The sequence below is a fragment of the Sinohyriopsis cumingii genome, chromosome 13, assembly GCF_028554795.1.
Source record: "Sinohyriopsis cumingii isolate HCF-2022 chromosome 13, ASM2855479v2, whole genome shotgun sequence".
NCBI classification, from domain to species: domain Eukaryota; kingdom Metazoa; phylum Mollusca; class Bivalvia; order Unionida; family Unionidae; genus Sinohyriopsis; species Sinohyriopsis cumingii.
The window spans coordinates 37,509,707-37,521,629 of NC_142973.1; the positions used below are offsets into that span (position 1 = coordinate 37,509,707).

The following is an 11,923-nucleotide window of genomic DNA, read 5'->3' on the forward strand; positions in this document are numbered from 1 at the left end:
GCGCCTTATTTCCCTGAACCCATTGGAAGAATTTTTGTCAATACTCTTCTCTGAGTCGAACATATCCTGAAATACAAAATCTCACAGAACAATATGTCAAAATTACTTGAGTAGGGGATGTTTGTACCCCTTTATGTACTTTGTTATTATTACCATATATGTAGTTTGCACTTTTTTCGATATCGGCTTGACATTTTTTTTTTTTTTTTTTCTTTTTCTTTCTAAACGTTTAATACAGTTGGAGCTAAACCCTGACCAGAAATTCACAACGAGGCTTTGAAATCAAAACCCTCTTGTCAGGGGTTAAGTTGGTGCAAACTGTTGATAGAAGCAGCCCACCATGCACTTCCTTTCCGTTGCATGTACCTTTAATGACCGTCCTATTTCTCCGATTCCTCAAAATCCGGAAGAAGTGTTATGTCCCATGCGTAGACGTAAAATATAATCTTCTTACGGCACGTGTTATGCCACCGACCCCCACCACTATAGCTAGCCACTTATTTATCGAATTCGAACTTTGCCTAAATTTGCGCTACTGATGGAACAGATCCCTAACAAGGGACTTTCAAAAAGGGATTAAAATCACGTATTGCAAACTTTGAATGCAATCATTCCACAGCGTACCGGTTTAATATTGCTGGCATCCATAAGTACACTCCTCTTTCTGTGACTCCAACTCCACCCGACGAACTTCGTTGATACTTCTTTTGGTGGCCAAACACATTCCTAGGTTCAAAATATCCAGGAACGATCCACGTCATTCTTCTATGGATGCGAGTTTTGGCTCCATATATGGACGTACGCGGTAATCTCCATATATGGACGTACGCGGTAATCTCCATATATGCTTTGGTATAATAATCATATCTTTAGCCTCCTATTTCTCAAAATCAACCAGACGAAGTTTCATTAAACGTTTATAACTATTGGAGCAGATCTCTAACAATAAACTTTCAAAGTGGAATTGATCTCTAACAATAAACTTTCAAAGTGGAATTGAAATCAAAATCCTCTATCAAATTGTTCGTAAAATCGGTTCACTATACACATCATTTCAATAACCAGTACATATGAGGACCATCCTATTTCACTAATTCCTGTCGACCAATTTCGACATGACTTCTTCTGTGGGTTGGAAATATCTCTAGTGATAATCTCAAACAAGGGTCCATGTCAAAATCCTTTGATGAGGGTTTGTTGGGGTTTGTCAAAATTATATGATGAGGGCGTGTTTGGGTCCAAACTTGGACATAATATTTTATCTCCTTATGGGCTTAAATATGGATTCGATATAAATATCCACTTTCTTTATCCAGATCGTCTAGATAAATGTTCTTTAAACTTTTCTTTGTATTGGATCAGACCCCTAGCTAGAAACTGTCAAAGGAGTGGTCGATGTTAAGTACTCTGAATAGGGGTTCATTTGGTGCAAACTGTTAATAGGATCGGTTAGTTATGGAGCTTCTTCAATAGCCAGCACCTACAAGGATCCTACCATTTCTCTTATCTGTTTTGGATGAATTTCGTCAGGACTTCTGTAGGTTGAACACATTTCTAGATATAAATCTCAAAGAAGGGTCCACGTCAAAATTCTTTATGAATGGAATGTTAGGGGCCAATTGCACATAATCCTTTTCGAAAGTGTATTTTAATCTCCCCACTCCCTTTCCATATTTCTCAAATATGACTAGACCAACATTATGTAAATTTTTGATAATATTAAAACAGATCTGTAATTAGATCTAAAACTAGAAACCGTCAGAATTTGAAATAAAAATTCTCTCAGTCGGGGTTCATGCATTGCAAACTTTGGATATAATCGGTCCACATTAAAACGATTCCTCTCAATTTATCCGTATATTGGGCCCCATATTTTCTTCAAAAGGACTGGACGACTTTCCTCTATACTCTTAGTACTGTTGGACTCGACAATAAAAAGAAAGTACTTCACGGAAGGGTTCATATTTATCGGTTCTCTCTGTATCAAACTGTACCATTAAGAACATTTGCTGGTACCTATAAGAAAACATATTTCTCCGATTAGGCCGGACTGTACTGTTTCGTCTCAACACATCACAGGGGTCCAAGTGGACCGCTATCTATGAAATGACCTTAATAATGTTCAAATGTGATTATGCATTTTATTTAAATTGTGAATAAATAAATGGTAACTTATTCAATTTTTAATCTGGCATGCGGATTAAATAAACAACTAGAAGTCCAAATTTCTGAATCGGGAATAAGTTTTTGTCCTTGTGGGCTCAACGCCATATTTCAGCACATGACAGGTTATACACGGAGGCCAATATATATGGTGGATGAATAACCAGGGATAAAACACCGACCCACGGGTAGTTACTGGCACGTTTTCTTACATACCCACGTTGGCCGAACCTGAGACTCGAACCCACACAGACAGAGAAAAGATGTAAGAGTAAAGGCTAGCGCCTTAGACCACTCATCTACGCTGGACCCCGGAATGAGTAACTGGATACGTACTCCTTATTGAATCATGAATGAAGGCAGGGCCGGATTGATGCATACGTTTAAGAAGTAACAGCAGAGGGCCTCACAGTCTGAAGGGGCCTCTCATCATTTCATAATGTTTGTTAAACAGCCTTATTCTCTGTTAACACTTACCAAAATAGGACCTTTACAGCTTCCCATAGCTTAGGGCCTCATCATGTCTAAATTCGGCCCTGAATGAGGAATAAGGAATGACAAACCTACTTGATGTCAATACTTGCAAGCTAGTGCTAACAATGCAGCGCAAAGTAGTTTTTTTTTCTTCTTCTCGATCTGTTGTCATTCTCCGTTGCAAACATGTATAGTTTATATACCGTTGCAATCAGCGTTTAAAAAGATAGTGGTGTTAGGTGTAGTGTGTACTCTACCATCGTTTGTATCATTAACAGGAGTGTCCAATCAAACTTTTTTTTTTACACTTCTGAGACCATTAATAACTGGTAAAAGCGCGCATTTTAAAGACTAAATTTAATTAGAAAGGTCAAGATGTGTTTAAAGACCGAAGCCGACCACTAAGCCGCGCCTACATATATTTGTAATTGGATGTACCAGCTTTATTTGATTAACATGGTACGTAAGAGGTTGTCCAATAAATCAGCACATAATTCGTATATTGGGGGTGTATGATCTGATTTCACACATTCATAAAACATTTGCAGATATATTTATCCACCACAATCGTTTTTCGATCTTTACTTTATTTCTCGAGACACTTGAGTTGCTGTCCGTTTGAGTGGACTTTTGGCGACTTTTGGCGATTTGTACATCACATTTCCTTATCAAATTCGTTGTTTGGCACCTTGTAAATCCAAATCTAATCAAACAATCCTACCACCAGTCGCCATTTCGAATTACTACGATATATCGGAGGGTAATGAGCGGTGTCAATATAATCGAGCATCCAATGAGATGCAAGCTGAGCTCACTCAAATATTTTGATTATTTTGATTATGTGAATCTAGTGTCGGCGGATTTATCACGTGACTGTCACGTGATGAATATCGTGCGTGATTATAGCCCCACTAAATGACAACACTGACGGATAATCCAAAACAGCTATAAAGTTGAGCAACTGCAAAAGTGTTAATACTCTAGATTGTAGAACCATTATTTGTTTTCTAATTTTTTTGTTCTCGTAGGAGACTGGTAGTATAGGAATGCAAATATTATCAGATGAGTGAAGAAAATATTTACTGTACAAAACCGTATTAATAATAAGTGACTGTTGAAACATAACGGTAACACTGCACATATCAGTATTTTCTCCTCCATAGAGTAGCCAAAAAATACTAAATTTTAGTGTTAACTAGTATTACTTGTAAAATAATTCACACCTATGATGACTTGTGAGGTAGTCGGTGGGATGGTTTCCCCACCAACTAATATTTACATACGGGGAATAACAAAAATAAGATGGCATTTTAAAGTAATATATATGAAAATAATTTATGCCTGTAAAAGATAGTGGTAGGTAACACTATGAAAACAACAATAAATTGCGAGAAAGTTTATATTAAGAACGGGTAAGTGGGCGAAATCCATCACTTTCATAATTAGCACCGTATCAATTGATACCAAAATTGTAGAACCCACCCACTCTTGCGATTCTAGCAGAGAACCTAAGGCGCTACAAGTTACACATACAGACGTACGCATCGATTGATATACATATCGACCAACCCACCAACAGTTTATACCTACCATATGTGTCTTTTTCTATTGGTCTTCCGCTCCCACTTTCTAAATGTATGTACTTGTATCATTAACCTGTAATTGTCTCGGTAACTAAGCAGATCAACTGATTTCATCTGAGTTTTTCTGTTGTCAGCTTGTCTAAATACAATTTAAATATTCTGAATTTACCGACACATATTATTCATTGTTGGTTTTGTGGGACTATAGTTTAAGTGTTTCAAATCCGAACTTAAATTATGTTGTCATTGCTTATTATATCATTTATTTCTTCTTATCCATAGGTATTATCAGGAGCCGGGTGTCTCTCAGGTTAGCGTGTTTGACTCGCGACAGAAAGGGTGCTAGTTCGAAATGCTATCACCGGATCATTCCGAGTCTCCTACCGTTTGACCCCGTACATCTCTCGCATATTTCAATCGGCGTGCTAATTTTCCCCTCTGAGAACCTCAAGGGATACCATTATAATAACCCATTAAATCTCCCATGCCATGAATATCGCTTAATCTGGCAAAGAAATCGATGTCTATTTTTAGACTCAGTGATAACCTCCTTACTTCTTCCTGCAAGCTAAGTTAATTACATGTACATCACTGACTCGTACAGTATGCTTAATATATCGTGAACAAAGACATAATGTAAAGAAAAGGGACTGATAAATTATAAGGATTGTGCAGTAGCAGAACGACTTTCAACACTGTACGGTAGGTATGGCTTTCAACCGCAGTTATTATGAAGCCGTAGGTTGTATTCATGTACAAGGATTTTAATGGCGGCTTGGCCAGACGATTGAATTGTGTGCGAAATAAAACCATATGCGGGTCTGCAATCGGTTGAATTTGCAATATAGCAGGGTATGCATGTTATACTGTTTCCAGGCGACGTGAGATTTGGAAGATTCGATGCATTTTACTCTGATGTACATAGTCACCGTAAATGAATGCAATTAAATTATCATCAGTAATGGCGTAATTTAAAGTGTTATTTTACTATACCTAGGCTTTTACTACATGTATATGATGTAATAATTGACATGTATACACTCCGCCATGAATTTTATTCCCAACTTTAAAATTGTAAGTTGGTTAAAATGGTCGACATTTGCAGCGGCTACAAATCACAATATAAAATATATTAACCTCCATCCTTGGGGTTAAATAATTTCCTATGACCAGGGTTGATGGTTGTATACCTAGGTAATTCGACACACTTGAGAGTGGTTCAGTAAATCTCAAAGCTCTAGACTGGGCCTGGAGGATGTTAAGGTCCGCAATGGGGACGACACTGATGTCTCTTTTCTTTCTTTCATTTCGTAAACAGGTCATTACTATAAAACATTTTTAATGACTAAAATAAGACTAAGAATATTAAAAATGTGTTTGCATTGGTAAACACTTCCTTTGGAAGAAAGGGAATTTAAACCGATAAATTGATTTAGTAACAATATTTTTATTATCGTGTCCAACACCATCCATATCGGGATATTTATGCGTATAAAGGTAATTATAAAGTGAATTCTGTGTTCATTTATTTTCAGTTCATTCTACGATCTTCTTTATACGACTATTTATCATGATCACGTTTTCTTATTGCATTAAATTTTGAAGTTGTGCAAAACTTTTTGCCCAAAACTGTGAAAATTACTGCACTGTTGAGGCTGGTCTTTAAATAGGCAATTTTTCAATATGAGGAATCTTGTTGCTATGTGTTGTTTCTAAATATTTAAAACAGTCGTTCTAAACAACTTATATTTGTGTGCTTCTTTATCAGTTACTTTAAAATTTTACATTTTTATTTTGCAAATAATTGAAGTGAGTGTATGTATGTATGTATGTAGGACTACCCTGTCTTTTTACCATCTATTTTTTTTTTCTATAGATTGCTATATCAATGTCTGCTTAAGGCTTTCAGTCTACATGAACTATTTTAAAATAGAAAAACGGAGATTTTTCTGTATCGATTGTCCTAACACATGCATGAACCAGGACACATATTCCCAGCAGATCACTGGAGCGTGAAAAGTATGTTAGTGTGATTTGATTTCTAATTATGAATGACATTCTTAACTGTTTAATTGCCAGTTATTTGGTTTCATATTTGTACGTGGAAAGATAACAGACGTAAGATTTTATTAAAGCATCGAAATCAGGTCACTGTAATCTAGCGTACGCTTTAAGAAGTTAAGCAAAACTTAAGTGAGATGAATTCGTTCGACGCTTTTCTATCAGTACGTCTTATAACTTGAGATAAAACCCACCCATCATGGATCTTAACAGAATATGCAGCATTGTCTTAGAAAATGAGCAATATGTAAAATCTGTATGATCACTACTGCAATGAGAAATACATAACCGTGACATAGTTTTGAACCCAGTCAGTAGCACATGAATTTAGCAATCACCTTTTAAGCCTGAAAGTTCAAAAGTGAACAGGATAGGAATAGTTGCAAAGACATAACGTTAAGAGTAATAAAACGTTAAGCGAGCTTGGGGTTTGAGATCATGGAGACCTTATCGGTTCATGAAAACCTGCAAAGAGGTGTGTCCATTCAACATGTTTAGGGACATATGGTCAATTTTAGAGATATGCCGTACGTAGGGTATATTAAAGAGGAAGAACTTTTAAATATACTGATAAATAAGCTAGCATTTCATGTCAAGCATTAAAAATGATGGATGTTTCTGTGTCGCTTCTTACTCCAATTCACGGTAATTACGGTACTGGAACAGGTTAACCGACAGGCTGTTGGAGGTGGAGCAGAACTATGTTATTTTGGTAGGGTAAAAGATCTTGTACGAGTAAATATTAAACATTCTTAAATACGCGTGTCAAATTTATTACATTTTCATATGCAGGATGATGTAGCATATACAAAGAATAAGTAAATATTTGTTTTTAGAAATAACTGAAATTTTAATATTTTGACATTTAATGTATCACAAACATGTTTTATTAAATAGAAATAGGACATTCTGCACCATCTTTTTGGTACTTACATTAAAATAATACTTAAAATGCAAAAAGCTATTTGAAATATTTAGTGATATCACGATGGTTTACTGATTTAAAAAATGATTTATTATGCTTTGGGACGGGGACGGGGGTATTTTTTACTTGAGGTAAGGTTGTTTTGTGGGTAGGCTTTTTTTCTTCTTAAATAGAGTGACTAAGGTTTCGTATAACGTTTTAAATCTCTTTTAGTATATTTTGTGAGCAAATATTTGTATGTGACAAAGAATAGCACCAAAAGTAGCTAATAGCCAAGCGTACAGGCTCATAGTTCGAAAATAGAAGGTATGTAAATATATGTTACATCATTCGAGCATGTACAGCACGTTACCTTATTTAAAAAAGTAATGAACTTAAGAGATTGAACTATTTATAAACATTTTCAGGTTCTAAGAGATTGTTGCTCACCGGACCGCAAGGCCAGTCGAGCTTAGGGAAGGTTTATGCGTATGAAGTCATTTTCAAGTCAGGTCAGGTGCTTATGGCTCCCGCAGTGAATGCCTCTGTATGTGTGTGTGTGTGTGTGAATGGCAGTTATCGGCATACCTTCGAGGTATAATCCGTTTGACAGACCTCGAAGTTCTGAATGAGAAACGATATAGAATGTAAATAATGTCCATTTTGAACTGCCCTCAAGCTTATGGTTGTTATTACATGCCCGAACAATAACTTTATTAACATCATAACGACTAGATGACGTGTCATAACGAGACCGCACCGGTGGCCTGGTGGTTAGAGCGTCCGCCCCGGATGCGGGAGGTAGTGAGTTCGAACCCCCGCCGAGTCATTCCAAAGACTTCTAAAAATGGTACTAACAGCTGCCTCGCTAGGCGCTCAGCATTAAGAGGTTAATGTTAGGACTGGTCGGCCTGGTGTCAGGATAATGTAACTGGGTGGGACATCATGCTACATGTCTGCGGCATGACGCCCCAGTGCTAGACATCACTTTAAACTGCCACACTGCAGACATCGTAGCGATATGACTGGAAATTTGTTAAAGCTACGTTAAAAATCTAAATCACACACACACACACACACACACACACACGTGTCATAGCTAAGAACAATAGTTTAAGGCCATTTAAACCGAATGATTTGCCTCAATAGTTTGTTTTTTCCATTACAAAGCTGATGAAACAACATTACAAAGTAAAAGTGAAGGCTGATTGTTGAAACGTCGTTGAGTGTTATTTTCAACACCTATCATTTTATCATAATCTGTTCTTCGCTCATCTGACTGGATGTGCATCCATCAAAAAGTTACTAATATAGGAAGTAACACCTTGATTACCTCTTTCAGAGAGTGGAACTTATTCGACTTGCATCTGAAAGAGACGAGGATTTTTTTCCCTGTATTTGAGGATAAAAATATATTTTCTCTTATTGTTTTCTCGGTTGCTGCACACAGTTTGTGAATTATGAGTAACACCTTTCCGCGGAAGAATAAGCAACATATAGAATCATCAGGTTTAAATGGGGATGGGGGTGTAGGGAAGAAAAATACTCAAATGATTTGCACGAGACATCCGCTGAGCTTGACATTTACTGGATACATCTATAAATGGTCTGTTTTTACAGGTTGTATTCCGAATAGAGTATGTCGTCAGTATTGTTCGTAATTCCCTGTGCATAGTGAGCACACAAACGCGAGCACCATCGCATAATTACCCGGCAGTTTAAATTGTTCGCTTATGAAAAGTAGAACGAACAGCGTATAACCTGGTCTAGGTTTACGCTGAAGGGCGAATGCTAGGAACGCGATGACATTTTAGATAATCAGCAATTTTGTGTGTGTGAAATTAAGCCATTATGATGGACGGTTTGCGTGTTTTTTTAATTATTTTTTATTATTCTTTATTTTTTATTTTATTATACAAATTTACAAATTATAGTTCATTTTTTTAAATACAAATTATAGTTCATTCTGAGTGCTGCTAACAACCAAATTTGTAAACATGCAGGTTGGACTCGAACTATAGTTAAGCTGCAGTTATTATGCACGAGATTCAAGTAAATTTAAAAAAAAAAATACCTGTTGGTTGATCTCGTAATGCACGGAGTTGTAGGTTAAATTAGCCCCTTGCCCGCTCCACAGACAGAAAACTGGTGTGAAACTTTACCTTTCGGTCATTGTGCCAGGTATCAAGTCTAATTGGCCAATGGGATCCCGATAAAGAACAACTTTCCTTGATTACAGCTAAATTTGTGTCCTTTTTTTAGTTGCGTCAGTTAAATGTACTAGACTCAAGACAAAACTTCACGATCCATTTGTTATAGTCCAGTGTTATTGATTAATTATTATTTTTGAAAAGCGAATTATAGAATAGAGTTCTGAAGATGCCTCTTTTCACTTTCAGGCTTTTCTTACCGGGAATGAATTTAGGCTTCCTGACTGCAGCAGGACTTAGCGATCTCCTAAGACAGGAGGGGGTTAGTTCCACAGGGGTCTCATCCATAACAGGTGATTTACAAAAAAACCCATACAAACAAATAAAAAACAACAAACAAATAAACAAGAAAAACAACATCCCCCTAAAACCCAACAAACTACTGCATTTCATTTGAAGTTGAAGAAACAAAGGGCTTTAATCACATTTGCATACATACGCATCTTCTGATCCTCAACCAGCATGCACACTCATGATCAAAAATACAGATGAAAGGAAATAAAAAGTCTTCACTCTTTTCCAATTTGAAAATCATTTTTAATTTCATGCCTTACATATCTCAATACACCTTGTGGACCTTAGCATTGATGATTGAACTAAGCTTACATTAAAAGTTAATCATTTTAGGGACAAATAAGAACACTCCAGATCATCCATCTGAGACCACAAACATAAACTCCATCAAAAGGTTTCACATGTATTTTCGTAACAGTCATCACTTGAACATTACAAAATTCACAACCACCACTACGACACACACTCCTTCTCCTCCTGATTCTATGAATGATAACCTTCATGATATCAATTTCAGAGAATAACGTTACTGGCAGAATGCTGCTTGATTTCTGCGAAGAAGATATAAAGGACTTATTCACAGTATTCAAGGACCGTTTCCTCGTCAGAAAATTGGTTCGTGAATCAAAAACACAAGCCTCACCTTCTGGACTGAAAGGACATGCCTCTTTTGCAAATACGCTCCAACATAACCAATCGGCCCCTTATAGATTTAGCCCTCCACCATCGTCTCAAATTAGTTTAAATGACACAAAGCTCCGCGGACCTAGTCCAGGATCTCAACGATTAACGAGTCCGCCAGCCGTAAGCCCTGTTTTCCAAAGACACGATGACCGCGTCTACAGTGAAGGAAATCCTTGGCCTAGCGTGAATAGTTTACAAAGGCAAGTTCCAATTCATTCCCCACTTGTTCAAAGACAGGCCACCTCACCGATACCAACTAATTTTATCAGTCGGTCGGAGTCAGGACTGGTGTCAACTCCAATTGTTTTACAGCAGATATCACACAGACCGACTGCAGATAGTACAGAGGTTATGAATTTTAAAATCAGCAAAGTGGAGTCACTACAAGAATCGGTGCCAGTTAAAAATGAAACAGCTGTTGTCATTCTTGATGATGATTCCCCGAAACGCCCTCCTTTCCCTAGCAGTCCAGTGACTGTTAGTAGTACCAGTGCCATTGGACCATCTCCAGATTGTGCAAAACCACAATTAGATTATCAATCAAAAATAATAAACGAAGAACATGGGACTAGCCAAAATACATTCACAAATAGCAGTCAGAAGCAGGAATCAAAATCTGAAAGACCATCAAAAGTGCTATCCATGGAAGAACGCCGGGCGGCTATCACAGAAGTGGAATTCATGGCCATCGGAAGCAGTATCAAGCAGTATACGGCAGAGGAATTGCTAGGCAAAAAGTCTCTGAGAGGAAAACCATCAGACGCTCAAAGACTGGGTCAAGTTCTCATGCGAAATGCAGCACAAGCTGCCAAGTTTTGGGACACGGCACCCCTTCTCAAGGACATACCTAACCACCAGAAAGAAATGTTCTCTCGGTACGTTGTAGCCGCGGCTCCCCAGTTGGCTGACTACCATGAGGTTATCTGGGCCAAGTTACGAGTGTGTCTTCAAAATAGACGGAAATACTTATTGGACAAAGAGGTCGGTAAAAGAAACTCAAAGCGGGTTCAGTCATCATTCACAGAAGATCACACTGATGATACGAGTCAGTTTGTTGACCTGACAGATTAAAAAAATTCAATACACTTTCGGCAAATTAGTTCTCATCATTCCTTTACCATGAAACAGCGATTTCAAACAATGCTTCTTTGTACTTGGAGTATTTCATTCCATTTAGATCTCCTCCTCTCTCTTTCATACACACACACGATATTTGTGCTTTGTATCTGTAACCTCAATCTTAGTACATTTGCTTGTTATGTATATTTAATCTGTATTTTATGCATACCTTTTGTCCATGATTGTAAGATGTACTTTAATTATGGTCACTTTTAAATAGAACGTTTACGAAACACTTGGGTTCAAAGCCAGTCATGTTTACAATTAGATTGGGATTTTCCGTTGGATTGCTTCACATATTGTTCTGATATCGGTCAAATGAAAATATGTATAAACAGGGATTTGATAAATAATTTATTCCTTTTTTTTGATCATTCATTGGAAATCCATCTGTGATCAGAGTTTACAGTTGTGTTATTGAAATCAGATAC

At 37.2% G+C, this 11,923-nt stretch overlaps 1 protein-coding gene across 1 annotated transcript; it reads left to right on the top strand.

The window, feature by feature from the left end:
- The first annotated feature begins 4,755 nt into the window (after positions 1-4,755).
- LOC149785222 (uncharacterized) lies at positions 4,756-11,458 on the top strand. Its single transcript, XM_089979045.1, has 3 exons — positions 4,756-4,922; positions 9,585-9,688; positions 10,207-11,458. The coding sequence occupies exons 2-3, from the start codon at positions 9,601-9,603 to the stop codon at positions 11,442-11,444; spliced, it is 1,326 nt and encodes a 441-aa protein (XP_089835171.1). The 5' UTR covers positions 4,756-4,922; positions 9,585-9,600; the 3' UTR covers positions 11,445-11,458.
- The last annotated feature ends 465 nt before the right edge of the window (positions 11,459-11,923 follow it).

Coding starts and splice junctions, on each gene's coding strand:
- LOC149785222 (XM_089979045.1), top strand. CDS start 9,601: ATGAATTTAGGCTTCCTGACTGCAGCAGGACTTAGCGATCTCCTAAGA. Junction 9,689..10,206: donor AGGGGTCTCATCCATAACAG/GTGATTTACAAA, acceptor TATCAATTTCAG/AGAATAACGTTACTGGCAGA.